At 43.0% G+C, this 17954-nt stretch overlaps 1 protein-coding gene across 2 annotated transcripts in view; it reads left to right on the top strand.

The window, feature by feature from the left end:
- Positions 1 to 8568: 8568 nt before the first annotated feature.
- Positions 8569 to 17954, top strand: part of adamts9 (ADAM metallopeptidase with thrombospondin type 1 motif, 9) — a 44498-nt gene continuing 35112 nt past the window's right edge. For both annotated transcript variants that reach the window (XM_084349886.1, XM_084349887.1), the window contains exons 1-10: positions 8569 to 8901; positions 9227 to 9630; positions 11374 to 11536; positions 13516 to 13853; positions 14468 to 14551; positions 14663 to 14787; positions 15058 to 15098; positions 15220 to 15325; positions 16535 to 16681; positions 17275 to 17416. In XM_084349886.1, the coding sequence (XP_084206012.1) occupies positions 8805 to 8901; positions 9227 to 9630; positions 11374 to 11536; positions 13516 to 13853; positions 14468 to 14551; positions 14663 to 14787; positions 15058 to 15098; positions 15220 to 15325; positions 16535 to 16681; positions 17275 to 17416 (1647 nt within the window). In that variant the 5' untranslated portion in view covers positions 8569 to 8804. The remainder of the gene's footprint in view (positions 8902 to 9226; positions 9631 to 11373; positions 11537 to 13515; positions 13854 to 14467; positions 14552 to 14662; positions 14788 to 15057; positions 15099 to 15219; positions 15326 to 16534; positions 16682 to 17274; positions 17417 to 17954) is intronic.

Genomic DNA, 17954 nt, shown 5'->3' with positions numbered 1-17954 from the left:
TTTGAATACATTTCTTGTGCATTATACTTCCATATGCTGTAATGCAACACTGAGTCTTAATCTTGTGTGTGTACGCAGCACATACCGTACGCTGTCAGTCAGAGCCGTCACAGTCATTACTTGGTGCCATTCACCCTGCTGTGTTAAAACCATAATACGATTAATTAATCATTAAATCAGATTTGGTGAAAAATAATTTCTTTGTTAAGTGGTAATCCTAAGTGGCTTCTGAGAGATTAGATTGAGACAGACAATGAACTGAAACCAGTGAAACAGACGCTCTGTTTGGCTTTTGTCACCAGCGATGGAAATGCTCCAGGTGACACTCTGGAAGCAGCATGTGTAACCTCAGCGTTACTCGTCTTATTGTACGATACAGAGAGGAAATACTTTACACATTTTCCCATTTAAACCATTTTAATCATCTTTATTGCAGGCCTTCCTTGTGGTAAAGATTTCCCTCTCACATCCAGCTGTGGACCTGGTGCACACTGCTGTGCGCCTGTCAGCTATAGTGAGCTCGCTGGCTCCTCTTGGTCCCAGACGACCCATTTACACAGTGGCCCTGCCAGCAGGAACCGGGCCAGGCTATTCTACAAGATCTGACAGCCATAAAATAGAGTCTTTGACCCAGAATACTAAACTATATCCAATATGACAAAGGGGTACATGGAGGAGAGATCTTGCTGTACAGTGATGTGTGGGTTGAGGATGTAAAGATCCCGGTGTTTTAACTAAAACTGTGGTACAGTGATGCAGGTTTCTGATTTAGTGTCAATCAGTGTGCCACAATGGTTCCCAGGGGGAAAATAAATGGTGAAATGGTTCTGATGTATCCAAATGTATGTTTGATATAAAAGAGGATTTATTAAAGGTCATATTTTTTTATGTTGACAACCATTTTTAATAATAATGCACTTACTTGCAATACTAGTGGAGGACTACTGCTTATGTGAAACAAGCGGTATAAAGCTTTTTGTGGCTTCAGAGAGAGCTGCATTTAATCTGAGAAATGCTTGGTGGCTACATTGCATTGTGGGTAATGTTGGTGGCACGTTTTGAAAAGCAGTCCACTGGTCTGGCATTGCACTCCTATAACATATTCAAAGAAAATGATCAAAACCGATACAGCAAACCTAGAAATATCGGCTCCTTTATTCTACACATTCTTCCTTTTCAAAACCTGTCGCCTACATTACCCACAATGCAACTTGTGAGGCAATTTATGAGATTACATGCAGCTTCCTCTGGATCCACAAAAGGCTTTATACTACTTTTTAACATATAGTTCTCCCCAAGAACTGTAAACACACGTTAATGTGTAAAACTGTTGGAACTACCCTGACGGACAAACTGTATGGGAAATCTCACATGTTCATGCAGAGAAACCGTGAACATATGATGGAAAAAAGCACATGTGCTTTGTATTAACATGTGAGTCCTCGTATACGAGTAAGCCTATACTACCCTTATTAAACGTGTCTGTTTGGTACTGTGTGAAACAGCTGGAGAGAAGGAACTGGAGGATCGTGCCTGTCGTATTCAATGAGGAATTTTAAATAAATGCCTGTTTTCAGCAGAGGAGAAGTGATAATCTTACTCCTCCCCATACGGGCCCTCATCCCCCTCCTTTGTTCTACACTCAGTTTGTCGCTCCAGCTGTGCTGTGTCCATGCAAAAAGTCAGGTGGTTAAAGGGTGTCACGACATCTTTTTTTTTTGTGTTCACTTTCACTTGCAGCTGAGAGTGATTAGGTCATCGTGCTGTCCTTTTGTTAAGCACGGAGTGCCAAGTGAGCTGACAGGGGGGGACATGCTGGGGCCGGGGTAAGACTGCAAACTGATGACATCAGGACCCTGCGAAACAAGATCACTGCTGCACAATATCATAACCACGGTGAGTCAGACTGCACACCTTAGACCACAGCTTGCTATGCCCCCATCTGTGCCCTCCAACCCCACCAATTACACTCAACATAATCATGTTATGAAGGAATACAAGGCTTTCTGAAAAAGATTTAGTGGAGGGAGAGTGACTCACTAAGCTTAGTCTTCTGTAAACACAGGAGTTTCGTGGAAGCACTGAGAGCTTTTTGGAACTCAGAAGGCCATTGAGTTTGGGCCGCCTCAGTGTGTGGCATTTATTATGTCACACTGGTATCCAGGCTATACTACACTGCACTGATGACTTCTTCCTCCTCCTCTCTTCGATCTGGGGTCAGATTAATTTGGTCTCTGGCATGAAGTCTATTGTTGCCATTCCACAGAGAGCCAGAGAATCTGGGAAGCATTCTGATTTTGCACGGACCCGCTGACAGCTGCCGTACTACTTGGGCAGAGTCCAGACCCCTATCTTGTGGTCTGTGAAAGCTCCTCCAAAGCCCTAATTGCACTTCAGATGTTGAGCGTTGTTTTCACTCAGCTCTCACCCAACGTAAACTTGCCCAGGACCATCCTAAAAGCCCATTTACAGAATCACCCCCCCTCCTTCCCCCTCTCCCTGGTAAAGCTCTCAGCGCCTGCTGTCTGCTTCGCCAGTTAAAAGAGTGAGGACAGGTGACATAGCTTGATGTTTGAACATGTGTTCCCATCTGTATGTGTGTGCGTGCAGTTTTACGTGTACGCCCGCAGGTCTGAGGGAGCCATGTGTCCTCGTGTCTCTGGATGTTTACAAAATGACTGCTGGAAGACAGAGTGGTCCCATGCTTCAAGACGTAATAAGTGTGCAACCAGAGAAATCATGCTTTGTCTTCCAGAGAAAGATTTGCTGCAGGACTCGCTTGTTACAATGACATATATTATGTGGAGATACACACTCACAAAGAATCACACAGGCACAGACTCAAAGTGTCTTGGAACAGATAAGGGAACAACCTCGTAGGAATAACTGAAAATGTATTCTACAAAATAATCTAGATCAGCATAAGATATTAAAATGCAGAAAGCTCAGACGTTCAACACTTCTGCTGTGCAGATAACAAAAGCTGTAAGGTTTTTAATTATTAGTGAAAGGTTTTTCCATTTATGCAACCAGAAATAAAATTCGACACAAAAGATTGTATAAGCTTTACCAAGCGTACGTCCCCAGCAAGAAACTGAAAAAGCCAGGGGAAAAAGAACACTGGGATGACATACATTTAAGTAGGTTTTGCACAAAACGAAACTGGCTGAATACATGGAATAATAGTTACAGTATGCATAACCTGTCAATGTTAGTCATTCTAGTAGCTGATCCGATGCATGGCAATGTTCGTGTGTCGGTCTGCCACTTTTGCCTAGACTGAATATCTCAACAACTATTGGATGGATTGCCATAATATTTTCCACAGACATTCATGGTCCCAAGAGGACAGCTATTTGACAGATTAGCATGTAATCCAGGTCAGCCTAAGGATGAACTGTAGTAACTTTGGTGATCCCTTACTTTCATTCAGTGTCATTATCATGTCAAAATAGAGTGCCGCAGAAGTGAGAAACGAATAAACTTGGTATTTGTGCACTTCCAGTTCCCTCGTCTTGAAGTCAGTGGGTTTTTTGAATGGGTTTTCGGTTAAATACCTGAAAGTAGGTCTGTGGTTAGCACAAGCTTAAGATATTTTCACGCTTTGATCTACGTCATAAAATACCTTATGTTTGATTTCGTCTTTTAAAAGGCGGTTGCTACCATCTCGCTATTTGAGACGACAGAGGTTGACAGGGACATTAAACGTCATTACGCCGACCTGTCCGTCTTTACAAATGGACTTTACTGGCAAATTATTCTAACTTTAACTTAACAATTTCTACATTGATCATCAATGTATAGTAAAGTGTGTATAGTATAGTGTAGTAGGAGGCTTAGTGGTGGTGACGTTGAACTAATGGTAACTTCTGGGTTAGCCTACAAAAGTCCACCTTGCAGTGCTTGAGTGCTAGTTTGTAGTTATTAGCACGATAACACAGTAAATAAAGAAGGTGATAAACATTATACACGCTCAACATCAGCATTTTAGCATTATCGTTGTGAGCATTTTAGCATAATGACGTTAGCATTTAGCTCAAAGCACCACTGTGCCTAAGTACAGCTTCACAGAGATGCTAGCATGGCTGACCGATTAGAAAAATGCCCTTTGTTGTTGCTTTTCTCTGATTAAAAATGCAACTTATTGTTTATTCTCTTCATTGTGGGTTGTACAGCACCACAACGCAACACACATCCACATGTTGTCAACTTTCCATCTGACTTCACATGGATATTGCCTTCTAATGAAGACAAGTTCACCGAGCCAAGAAAGTCTGCCAGGGTGGGGGCCGAGGGAGAGACGGAGTAAAACGAGGGTTTGAAAGCGCCACAATTAAAGTGTATCTCTTTGAAATCCCGGGCCAGGCTTGGCTACTTCATTCAAGCTTTCCGCTCCCTATCGGCCTATTATCTGATCTGGAGGGGAAGTGAAGTTTACACTGCTGATAGCCGCTCTGAATGATGCTGCCTGCGCACAGCTCAGGAAGGGTGACTCTGATGACCTCAATGACCATCCACTGAGAACACACACATAAGCACACACCCACAGCTGTAGTGACTGCTCCATTGAGAAACGTGGAAACAGGTCAGATCACTGACGACGGTGGCCACGTGAGGCAGTTAAAGGTGGAGGGGTTCGTTTTTAAAGCATTCTCACCGCCACATGTTCGTGGAGTCAAATGGCCATTCACTGAGAAACTTGGAATAGTTTTTCTTAGTATGAAATGGAGGGCGCAACCATGCAGGGACTACGACAACACACTGACGAGTTAATGGTCCACTAAAAGTTGTAGTCGCTGCACATCAAAACACTGTCTGACGGCTTTTTATCCCCCCCAACTGTTTTTACTTATCTGTGACCTGTGTGTTGTAAAAATGTTTTATAGAGAGTTCTGGGAAAAAGGGACTAATTGTGAATGAAAGGTTGTACTTAAATGTACCTGTGACCTACGGCTGCCCATGTTGATGTTTTACATTGTGCCCCGAGGAAGAGGTTCCTAATAACAAGAACAACGTTGGGAGAAAACCAGCTCCTGTGCAAAGGTTAGCAGATTTGGGATTTCTTCCAAGTGATTGCGTGGGGAACTCTGAGGACCTCAAGTGAGTGTAACCACCGATCTCAGATGCAAACATGTCAGTGACTCTGAAGATCATAGCTAATTAGTTCCATCATACTGGAAAATAAGTGTTAACTGGTGCAAAATGCAGGGTGGGCCATGAATGTTTAGATGCTGGTGTTGGTTTTTTTAACAGCAAAACTCTAAACTATAAGTGTGAAATTTATTGAAATGATGTCCTCTCTGAAAAATGATCATGACTCTCTGTGACACCACATGTAATGACCATAATGACAGAGGCGACAGAGCTTTTTTTGTCTGTTTTCTGCTCGGTCAGGATCCTGCGGGTAAAAACGTCGTCCCCTCTTTATATTTTCGGATACCGCAGGCCATTCATAAGCGACTTTTGTTTTCAAGGAATGCACCTGCAAACCCAAGTTAGTCTCCTAAATGTCGGTGCGTGTTGATTGCGCACAACAAATGAGCTGTAAAGTCATGTGCCAGCTGTTAGCGTTTATCACAACTTAAGGTCTTGCGGGGCGGGAATCATCCACAGATGCCTGCAGTGATGTGGCTCCGAGTGGAGTGACGACATAGGGCCAATCGAGTACAGCTTAACACAGAGATGCTGCTGATGCTCATGGGCCACAAAAAAACACATTTAGTTGTACTTTTAAAATATTCTGTTCAACTTTTAAGGAGATAAAGGACACATTTTCAGACAATTCAACAAATGATTCATGAATCCTGATTATAAGTCCCTTGCAGTGCATGTATTGTGTGTAATAGCTTTAATGTATTAAACATTGCTCACTCTTAGTCACCACTGTTCTTATCATATTGTGCTGTGTATTGTGAAATCCTTCAGAACAAGATGTCCTTTAATGAGCAACGTTTTCTTCATTTGTCAGAATGTGATTTTGGGAATAGGTCCAATCTTATCTTCATTACTCATACTCAAGACTCATAATGTGTGTGTACAATGGCGTGCACTGATTGTGTGAAAATATGAATGAAAATATGAATGAATGAATGCAATTCTAACAGCATTGCATTCATTCATTCATATTTTCACACCCATTTAAAGCAGGCCATATCAGTCAGTCATGTATTTAGCTAAACACTGACTTTACAATGTTATTTCTCCTTATAAGTCACTAAGAAGACTGCCTACCTCTTGGTGAGTTATTATTTTATTCTTGTAAAAGCTGAGTGACTGAATTGTTTCTGTGAAACAGTAATGTTATGTCTGTACTTTATCAGCTAGCTAGCTTTATGTTGCTAGGCTAGCAACTTTTCAACCTTTAGTCTCCAGTTTGTCTGTCATGTAAGTAAGTCAGTCCTGATATTTTCTAGTATTATATTGGATTATATTACATATTTTGCCACCATTGATTAAATTAATATCTAACAAAAAGTGGGAAGAAGCGTCAAGAAGCGTCATGATAGAGAGAGATTAACAGTTAGCTAGCGTTAGCAGAAAAAGGCAGATAAAATCTTTCTGTGAGTATTAGAGCAGAGGGGACTTTAAGATATTTCAAACCAGAAAAAGTTTCAAGGATGAAAACTAACCTATGCATCTTTGGTTAACCTCAATTAAATGACACACTGCCACAGTAAGGCTTACCATTAGCTTCTAGCTCAGTTAGCTATAACGTTAACGTCACCAAAGCTGTTATAGAGCTGAAATAACATGATTTGGAAATCACTTAACAGCTGAATTCACACCAAAATATGATAAATGTATGATTAGTTCAGATGCTTAAAATTTTATCAAATGTCAACAAATGTGATAATGTTTCAATCTAATGTAACTTGTATTTGATATACATGTAGAAACAGGTAGGGCTCACAGAATCATGGTAGTTTCTGAGCTAATACATACACATACATATATTTATTACATATACAATGTAACCAAACCGTCAAAGGCTCAGTCCACACTGTGGTTGTATACTTTCAGTTTCTACCCATCCAGACAAAACACTGACAATGAATTTTCTAAATATCTTCACCCTGGAAAGAGCTTTCCATGAGATCTGTTATCCATGACCTAAAACACAGTTAAAGTGTGTATGAAAGGCCAAACGCAACAGAACAAGCTTCATCTTAAGAAATACCCGTGTGTGAAATACCCGTGTTGGACCACATGGAAAGGGGCCAAAGGCAAGTTAGGCTCACACTGTACAAGCCCGCAAAGGGCGCCTCAAACTGAGCAAAAGGGATCTGCCCGTCAGACTTGGAAATTTCTGTAAACTGTTTCACTTCTGTGGAGCAAAAAATTTAAAAGTGAGTTTCCCAATCTCGGTATTAGTACGGTGATTGTTGAGAAGCAAATAATCCTGGGGACGTGGGCCGTGCGTAACTGACCTTATATTTCAAAACGTCATGTAAACGTCATGTAAAATACAGACCAATTTGCCAAGAAGTGCTTTGTGAATAAACACATCAGAAATGCGTACCAGTACCCTTTTAATAATTAACCAAAAAAAATAGCTATTACCACGATGTAATCTGAGCGGGACCTTTTGCAGTTGGAAAAAGTACTTATCAGTGGTCTCTGGTGGACAAACTATGTAATGACACTGTTTCTAAACTGCGTCAAACATATTTCTGTCATGTTTGTCCTGTTGCCTGTTCGATCGACATACACAGTGAAACCGATAAATCAGCTCATTACGGCGATTTTAAAATACAAAAAAGTTAGCAGCATAAGTTGTGCGTTCTGTGTGTAGCTCTGTGTGTATTATTGGGGTGGTGGTGGGGGGGGACAGGCGCTCGGGGCAGGAGACAGACTGGATAGTCCTCTCTTTGATCCTCCACATAACAAAGGCACCTACAAAGGCTTCTATACAGCCTGTAGCATTGTTCTGCTGAGGAGACTATAGCTCATAAAACCATTACTATTATCTCTACACAATACCTTTTCCAGCACCTACTTAAGACCTCACATCACTACTGTATGTGGCTTTCCTGCTCGCCAGTTTGCATTTTGTCACTCTGTGATCCCATGAACTTCTAAGTATACAGCCATGCCCAAATTATCTCGCTTGTGTGGCCCCAGGGCAGGCATTTCCTATATGGGCCCCACCTCACTGTCATGGTCACCAGTCTGTTCTGCTCACTGGGCAACAGCCCACCCCTCTAAAACCTGATTAACCCAAAGCTATTGAGAGTACTTGTGTATTCAGTTTGTATAACAGTGCACATTTACAATCAAACCACCCCGTAAATCCATGAAGTCACTTCATTTGGGCACTTTACGGTCACTGGGGGACCCTGGATGTGGACCCCCGTTAGAACTGTGAACAACAGCCCAAAACAGTTTAGCGGACAGCCCAGTCATGAATCATAACACATCCTCCAAAGTGGACATATGTGACCACTCTTGTCACCACAGTATATAACGGGAGTGGCTTCATTGTAGCCCCAGTGTACCTTGCCTGGCTGATCCCGCCCCTAGCTGGGGAGAAAGCTGGTGCACAGGCTTTGCAGCGGAGCCCATCGCAGTTGACTGTTTTTGAGCAGCCCACCCCTGTCTGCAGTATGCATGTTCGCCAGGGATTCCGCGAAGCGCTCACGTCCCAGCAGTGTACTTCACCGGCCAGAGAACATATACTGAAGAGTCGAGGATAATAAAAATTGGATGTGGCAGGCGGACCGGAGGCGGAAAGCCCGGAGTGACCGGAGGAATACAGTATTACTATAGGAACACAGGCTGCCGCTCTCCTCTGAACGTGGACAATCATGCATGTGCTCTTCTGGGGCTTGGGGTTCCTACTATTCCCTGATTTCTTGAATGTAGTCGCATCTACGGGAACACTGCTCTTGAATTCAAGCACAGGTAAAGTATGCTGTCTGACAAGCCCCGCATTTTCCCCCCCGCATGGAGTTATTTTCCAACAAGGAGGGCAGAGAATGAATGAGTTTTGAATTCAGCCATGCACATGAGCTGCAGCGCTTTCTAGCACCTAAACTTCACTGACTGCCTCTCGTTTCCTTGCAATGCTGTGAAACAACTGTTTTTTTTTTTTTTAAGGAGGAAGACATTGATGTGTAGATCAGAAATCTATCGATCAACCCACCGGGGCTGTGTGAGTTGTACTGATGCTGCTAGGCTGCTACCTAATCCTTAATTGCATTGTTGTTCTTCTGCCTTTATTCCCCAGTAAAAGAGGAGATCGGCGCTTATGAGATTGTAACACCGGTGCGAGTGAATGAAGCCGGTGACAAGTTTCCAACCAGTGTGCACTTCAAGAGGAAAAGACGAAGTTTGGACGAGAGCACCGGCAACACCACGGATCACTGGGCCTCGCCAAATATCCACTACAGGATATCTGCTTTCGGACAGAATTATCACCTCAACCTCACGCTGGATTCGGGATTTATCGCACCTCTCTACACTGTGACAGTACTTGGAGTACCCCGAGGAGATAACATAACGGATTTTGCAGCAGATGGGGAGGTAGAGGAGGAGGAGGAGGAGGACACGGAGTTAAGGCACTGCTTCTATAAGGGACATGTAAATGCACAAGCAGAACATGCCGCGGTCATCAGTTTGTGCTCCGGACTGGTGAGTTTTTACGCACGGTTAGACTCGCGTGCATGTGATGATTTTACGACCGGGTGTTTTACTTTTCCACCATGGGTGTTTAGGGGCCATTATTGTTTATACAAGACATGAAAAGCTGCCTCACCACTGCCTTAGGAAAAATTTCGATTTCGGGACTTCTGCGCAAACTTTGCGCGCAACCTGCTTTTAGTATCGATCGCGCAAATATCCAACTTTAAATCGGTCGCATGTTAATGCGCTTTCAGACGTGTCTGGATTTTGAGAGAAGAGTGCAAAACTGCGCAGATCCGTGACGTATACGTTATAAACGCTGTGATCACTAAGGATAGAAGCCGAATCTGGTGTTTTTGAAAACAATTTAAGAAAAATAACTTTAAGACTGCATGGGTTTGTGGAAGCTTTTATTTGTTGGGGGACCCTGGTGTGGGTGCTTCCACAGACCGGATCCCCCTTAAAACAGTGATCTGTGCTGACCTGCGAGTCCCAAGTCGACTGCCTATAGTCAAGTTTAATGAACAATCCACTCTTACTTCCATGCCTCTCTCTGGTCTCCCGGTTGTCGGTGACGTCTTTACGCACGCTAGTACAGCGGGAGTACGGGTGGTACTGACGTCATCACAAATTGGTCCCACTCCCAGGCTTGCTGAAGCATGAGTTTTGGAGTGGAGCAAAAGTGCACCCTGAGTTTATACATAAAAACCACGGTTAGCTGACAGATATGAGTAAGGGGTCAATTTCTTCCCAAATGATAAATCACATAAAAAAATGCAGCGAATGCTCTGTTCTGCACAGAGAGCTTTGGGGAGTTGAGCTGACATCTAAGGAGCATATCCTATTATTTATTCAAGACCTCAGAGGGCTCATTCATTCTGAAACAGGCAATACTGCTGGTGACTGCAGTTGCATTTTATTTCTGTACAGCTTAAAATAATGTGATGCTCGTTTTCTCGCAGGGGAACTTGTAGGAGCTTCACTTTTTGCTTTTCCGGCCCCCCAGGTCAGTCAAAGTGCAGGTCATGGTGTGGTAATAGGAACAGGGTCTCGCAGGCAGCTCCTCATCGTCCCCTCTTGCTGTAAAACAGTCCACAATTTCGCCCGTGCAGGAGAATTACTTTTTTAATGATCATTTTTGTCAGGGATGATAAATATGGCTTGTTCTAAACCTTTATCAGCCCCTATAGGCCGCCATGAGTCTCCTCAACAGCCAATGAGCAGCAAGTGAAATGTGCTTGAGTTGGCACGTACCTTATCTGGAACATCATAGACCTCCAAGTCAGAAAGTCACACTAAACTTGTGAAATACTTAAAACAAGGCTTTCAGCATGCCTGCCAAGACCATACAGTCTCAATGTTTTTCTGATAGCCATCACAGGTCTCGCCATATCTTTTGCCTCCTGTTTTGGAACCGTTCTCACATGCATGCAAATTGGCTTATTTCACCTTTTTATGAAAGCCCTCCGGGTCTCAGCACGGCTTATTTCTCTGATGAATAGTAAATGAGCCACATTCCACTGTTGCTATAAATATTTTTTAAGTAAAACATACATTCGTATGGTACAGCGTCTTACTGATTTCCAAAAATATCTTTGAACCGTTTATCCCCCGCGGTCCTGACTTTGTAGATTTTGCAAGTTCTCCCCATGTTTGCGGATGTTGTTGCTGAAAAGGAGTAAGCATTTACTGAAAATGGATGGATGGATGGATGGAGACTAACTGCTGTGCATTTTTTCTTCTGCTGTCCAGCTTGGCACTTTCAGGTCTCCAGAAGGGGAGTATTTTGTGGAGCCCCTACACAGCTATCAAGGAGAACACTATGAAGAGGAACACACAAAACCTCATGTTGTATACAGGAAGAGTGCACCCAAGAAACAGACATCTGGGGAGGACTCAGCTTGTGACACTTCAGGTATGGTGTACTAATGATTTGTATGCATGCGTGTAATTAAACAGACAAGGTGTCACAAATATATACACACACATATAATGACAATACAAACATACATAGCTGCATCCTTGGTGCCTCTGCACAGATGCGTGCAAACGTGCAGGTGCAGCAAGTGCTGATCTGGACCTCATCACTGACTTGCTCTAGCCAATCAGCTGGCTCCACTTAACCCTGACCCAGAGTCCTCTTTCTCACTCACCAGCATACAGCTGCCACTGAGAGGCCATATGTCTAAAAAACAAAACAGTGTGTATGTGGTGGTTTTGTGTGTGTCGCGGCATACGTGTGGATTGCGAGTAGACGATTTGCTGCTTGTGTGTCTCTCTGTTTGCGTTATGTGACCTTCAGACTGGTTCCCACAGACATCAGCAGGCATAAACACTGTGTTATCAAAGTCTCAACTATCAGTAGTTACAGGAACCAATTATGTAATAGTAACTGAGATCATTGAGCTATTACAGTCATATGGCGTGGCACTGTAGAATCATATGGAGCTCGTCTGTTCAAAAGAAGCAAAACTTTAAAAGAGAAAGAAAAGAAAATGGCTCTGTAGCGCTGATTATTTACTGGATAATCGAAGAAAAGTCTTATCTTGAACTAATTCTGGTTGCTTAAATAGTCTTAAGTATATAATACCAATTGTTCTGTGCTATTTATCGTGATATAGCAACACAATGGGACTGTGTAATGTGGGTGTTTTTGTCGTGGGCTACAAAATAGAGGTGTAATGATCAAATGTAAGTGAATGAATGGTGTGAAACTATCTGGGCTCACACATCATGTCATAGGCTGCACAGTTCAGCGCCTACAGCTGCAGCACAGTAGTGAGGAAGCTTTCCAACTCTCACACAGGAAAAAATCATTTGGAAGTTCACCCTTGTATCATCCCATCTCAGTTTACTGGCTGAACTTCCTGTTGACTCTTGTACTTCCTCTGCCTCTTTGATAAGAAAGTTGGGTCGACCCACTGCCATGAACGCGCGGCGTAAATTGTAGGACAGCAAAGTCATGCCAACTTGAAAAGGTCAAATAATCAAACCTATGAAAAAATAAACCTGGAAATATTTCTCTTTGTCTGCTTGACATCTGTCTGATGATGTTTGGTTTAACAGTGTGTTAGCGTGTGTGCTTTTGTTGTTTGTTTTTTTTGTGTGTGTGCTCTTTTTTTTGCCTCATTCTGTAATACAGTATGTGTGTGTGTGTGTGTGTGTGTGTGTGTGTGTGTGTGTGTGATATCATAGCCTGGAGGAACATAAAGTTGACTCAGAGCCATTTTTGGATTCATCCTTGTACAACGTGCTATTGTTACCTTGTACGTTTTGAAGAAGAGCAATTGTTCTTTTTTGATCCGAGTCATAAATCACACATGCTGAAAGTAGATCCACTAATATGCTGTAGTCAGGCCCACTGTTGTTTGGGTGGTGATGCATTGCCGGTGGTCCAGAGAGGCTGATCTGCATGTGATGAGAAAACAAAAAAGGCTGTTATTCAGCAATTTTGTGACTTAATTCTCCTCAGAAGTTTAACTGCTCAGTTGTTGAACTGCCTTCTTTTGGTGTGTGCACTGCAGTTTGTGCTCCATTTTTTTTTTTTATGGCTCAGTGCCAGGTTTACCTAGCCTGAACTCTTTGCCCTCCTCTCTCCCCTCTTCTGAAAGAGGAGGGAGAGAGAAATAAAAGGCATTCCAGGCAGTGTTCATTTGTCAACCCACTCTCTGAGCAACAATAAACAAAAGAGAGTAAGAGGCAGTAACATATTTTAACAATGCCCACTTGTTCATGCGTCTCCACCTTTAAACATAAACCACAACGTTAGCTTAATTGTAAACACATTGTCATGACAAACTTTGATTCATACTTTTCAGACTGAATGTATTTCCCATCATCCCTCCATCTTTGTATATTTACCCATGCTCCGTTCCTCCTGACTTCTCTCTCTAGGACACAAACACAGACATAAGAGACACAAGCTTAAGAGGCGACCGGTGGCCGGGGTGACCACCTTGTCCAGCGCAGCCCCTGTGGTCAGTGCTGGTATCTTCAATGATGTGGAGTCACTGAGCACCGGCCTGACCAGTGATGCTTTTCTCAGATCAGAGAGCGGCAGTGCTAGCGCTAGACCATCAAATGATAGCAGCGGTGACTCAGGACCTCACAGGAGATCAAAGCGCTTCCTCTCCTACCCGCGCTTCGTTGAAGTCATGCTGGTGGCCGACAGCAAAATGGTGGAGCATCATGGCAGCAACCTACAGCACTACATCCTCACATTAATGTCCATAGTAAGTTCTTCTCCGTCAAACATCTTCACGGCTACTAGTAGAGACGTTTGGTGGTTGGCTAGGAGGTGAATGTTTATGTATCTGTATACTACGCACATAAATGGAAAAAGAGTAGCTACATGTCTGCATATTTGTGCGCTGAATGTATGTACCTGTTCTGCTGTGCTGTTCGTGCTGCAAGTCAGTCAGCCAGCCTTTGGAGGAGGGCCGTAGGAGGGAAAAGGGCAGCCTAGGGCAGGGGTAAACACCATTTTCAAACGGCCAGGGGGAAGAGAGGGCAGCTTGAGGTAGAGCCTGCTTGACAGCTTTGATGAATGTTAAAAATAAGCTCAGGTATGTCACATAGACCGCATACTCTCGGCCACTGAAATACCAGCTTCTGCAGGCGCCTGAGGCCAACATCCCTCAGGGGGAGGCTGAGATGACCTATATTCTGATCTTGGCAAAGGCTGCCTTCTCCACGGGGGCTCAGGCCATTATCAACTTGATCTTCCAATCAACCAAATTCCCCTGTACTTGCTTGAAACTGCAGGAACTCAGTCCATGATAAAGTTACCAGTAAATACATATAATCTTCAAACTGTTTTAATTCATGTCTCGTTCCCTTCACTCAGGTTTCTTCCATCTACAAGGACCCCAGCATTGGCAACCTAATTAACATTGTGATTGTAAAGTTAGTCATAATAAACAATGAGCTGGTAAGACTGCTACATTTGTTTTGATCTTGCACATGTACAAGTATGTGGTGTACAGTACATACGTACCAATTAAATCATGCCTTTAATTATTTCTCTTTGTATGTTTCGCAGGACGGTCCAGTCATTTCATTTAATGCACAGACCACTTTAAAGAACTTCTGCATTTGGCAGCAGAGCCAGAATATCCTGGACGACAACCATCATTCGCATCACGACACTGCCATCCTCATCACAAGGTGCAAGAAAAAAGTGTTTAACAGAGTCTTTGCTGCGTACTGTATAAACTTGAACAGGGTTTTGTTCTTGACAAATATCCCACGAACCAAAAAAGGTTGTTATAAGTGTTAAGTTTTTTTAATCCAATGCATCAGACGCATAGATCAAATGGGCTCTAGGTGTCTGATGAATGCACCTGCCCCAGATTCACCTGGATAAGGAGGTTCCCTGAGGGAAGTGCTCTTCTTTTGCACAGCTCCACTAACTGTCACCTATTATCTGATCCACAGGCAGGACATCTGCAGAGCGAGGGATAAGTGTGACACCTTAGGTGAGTAATACTACTAATATATAATGTACTTTACATGTTGACGATAGTATGATCACGATGTAAAGTTATAATGGCGTTACTCAGGAAGACTGAAGTGAGCTTGTTGTTCTTGGTTTTTAAGGACTTGCAGAGTTGGGGACGGTGTGTGATCCGTACAGGAGCTGCAGCATCAGCGAGGACAATGGCCTTAGCACTGCATTCACCATCGCCCATGAACTTGGCCATGTGTAAGCATAGCATGTGTCCACTGTATATTAACCTCAAGTACTGTCACCACTGTCAAGTGAAAGTCTTGGCTTCAGTGAGATGTTGGTGGAGCTTCAGAAGTCTTTCTAGGAATCCACTCATGCCTTACCAGCAGATGGGGATCAAGGATTCTTGCATATTTGGACAACAGCCGTACATTCCTTTTGTTCTCTCTGTATTTTCTGATGCTTGGGTGTGTTTCTGGTCACATCTCCTAGTTTCTAGCCGAGAGGAAAATGAAAAGAGTCTGTAAAGTGGATTCCTAGAATTTAAGCAAAACCACTGGTTGTTGGCCCCTTCCCCTCAGCAAACTCTGCATTGTAAAGCATCCTGACTCAGCCAAAGCTAAGGGGTGGGGGGGTGTAACCTTCTACAGTGGAGACTGTTACGGACCTTAACAGCCCTCATCATCTCCAGCAAATGCTCCGTCTAACCACTAAACAAAAGGTGGGATTGTTCAATTCCACGTTTATCCGCATCAAGCTGTGACAACATGCTTAGCCCCGGAGCTCAGTGTTATATGGTACTTGTCAGATGGAGGGCTGAGTAGCTCAGAGGGAGGGCCGTGGGCAGTGTGGTGCCGTACCTGTCCACCACCAACCACGATCTTATTTGTTCACCCCGCAGGAACTTGAATGCCTCGCTTATACTCGCTGTGCTCTGATTTTCACGTCTACCTTCTTTTTTCTGTTATGTCTATTGCACAGTCTTCATATAATTTAATATTGTGCTGGTTTCTTTCCAAACTCCCCACAGGCTGTCAATACAAACACTCTGCATTATTTTTAACTCCAACCTTGAATGGGTTTCCAAAAGCCAATAACACAGCGACAGCGAAAATATAGAATCGATGTTTAGATTTAAAACATGTGGCCGAACAAATGAGACACAGTGAAGCACTAAAAATGTCAGTTTTTCAGTTGGAGTCTTGTCTATGCTGGTTTTAGAAACACTAACAAATTAAAACTTGAACGTCCCAGCCGGCCACAGCATTCATCACCATAATACTGGCTTTTGTTACAGTTATCTGAGCCTCACAGAGCCGTGAATCTGCGTGACGTTAACTTAAATCAGCAGAAGCATTACGAGAAAAGGGAATTCAAAAAAAGTTTCAGTCCTCCATTTTTCTCCTTTTAATGAAAGACGCTTTTTTATGATACCTGACCTTGTTTCTCTGTCTTCTCTGCTAGGTTCAACATGCCTCACGACGACAGTAACAAGTGTAAAGAGGACGGCGTTAAGATTCAGCAGCATGTGATGGCTCCCACACTGAACTACAACACAAACCCTTGGATGTGGTCCAAGTGTAGCAGGAAGTACATCACAGAGTTCCTCGAGTATGTCATACTCTTTTCTTCTTTTTCTGCTGTTAAGGAGAAATATTCTAAACAACTCAAACAGCCTGAAATGAAATAGAGTTTTAACTTAAAGATGATGTATTTATAAAGCTGCATCTAATAGATTTCACAAGTGTGATTCCTTAACATACCAGAGTGCATCTAGTGCAGTTTCTTCACCTTTGGCAGCAACAGCCACATTTTAGGCTTAAATGCAAATACACTGTCATCATTTCTCAGGGCTGTTGCAGCCCCTGATCTCTCCTCTTGCAAATGCTCCTCGCCCCACTGAGAAAGACAGAGAAGCTCCTACTGTAGAACAGAGTAAATGGGATCTGGATCTGGCAACTATCCAAAATCCATTTCCATACAGCCAACTATTCAACTCCTGAGATCAGCAGCACTTACGGCATATAGCTGCCTGAATATAAACAGGAATCTGTCAAGACACTGAGCAGTATGTGTACAGTAGGGGTTTTATAAATGTACAGAAAAATGACCTCTCTGGCTGTACTGAGTGTGTTTTTCTGTCTGTTTGTGTCTCTTGTTTTTCCCTTTTTTCTTTAAGTCATTTTATTTTTATTTCTTAATAGCACAGGATATGGTGAGTGCTTGCTTGACGAGCCCGTTTCTAGGCCGTACAGTCTCTCGCAGCAGCTGCCTGGACGGATATACAATGTCAATAAACAGTGTGAATTGATATTTGGGCCAGGAACGCAGGTGTGCCCTTATATGGTAAGTGGAGTCAGTGTACGAGTCTAAACTGTCATGTTGCACACGTGGGTCTCTGAGGGAAACCTCTAGTGTTGTGATCATGTGCTGCAGAGGTTCCCAGCTACATTTTAAGTCTTTAAAGTCACTTGCTGTATTGAACAACACATTGTTCTTTCTGTGATACAAGCAAATGAATACAAATTTAATAAATATGATATCTCTGCTTCTGTAAATTCTGTTGTTTCAACTCATTAAAACACGCACATGGAATCATCAGATCAAACCGTCCATCTGCTTGTTGAATTTTAAATGGATACTGCAGAAATGTCTCCAAAATACAGTATGTGCGTCACCCTTAGGCACTGTCAAATAGTTTCTTGGCTCATGTTTCCCACCTAGACAGAAAGGTCATGTAAGGCACTGGATGTGAGAAACACCTGGCAAATGAGATGGCTGATACAGCAAACTTAGAGAATGGAGTCACCTTCTGGCATAATGTTCTGCAATGTGCGATTAATTGGATCTCTGCCTACGGGTGTCCATAGGGTAGTTTCATGAC

This window comes from Pagrus pagrus (genome assembly GCF_965226575.1).
Source record: "Pagrus pagrus genome assembly, chromosome: 3".
NCBI classification, from domain to species: domain Eukaryota; kingdom Metazoa; phylum Chordata; class Actinopteri; order Spariformes; family Sparidae; genus Pagrus; species Pagrus pagrus.
This window is presented reverse-complemented; position numbering and strand designations above follow the sequence as displayed.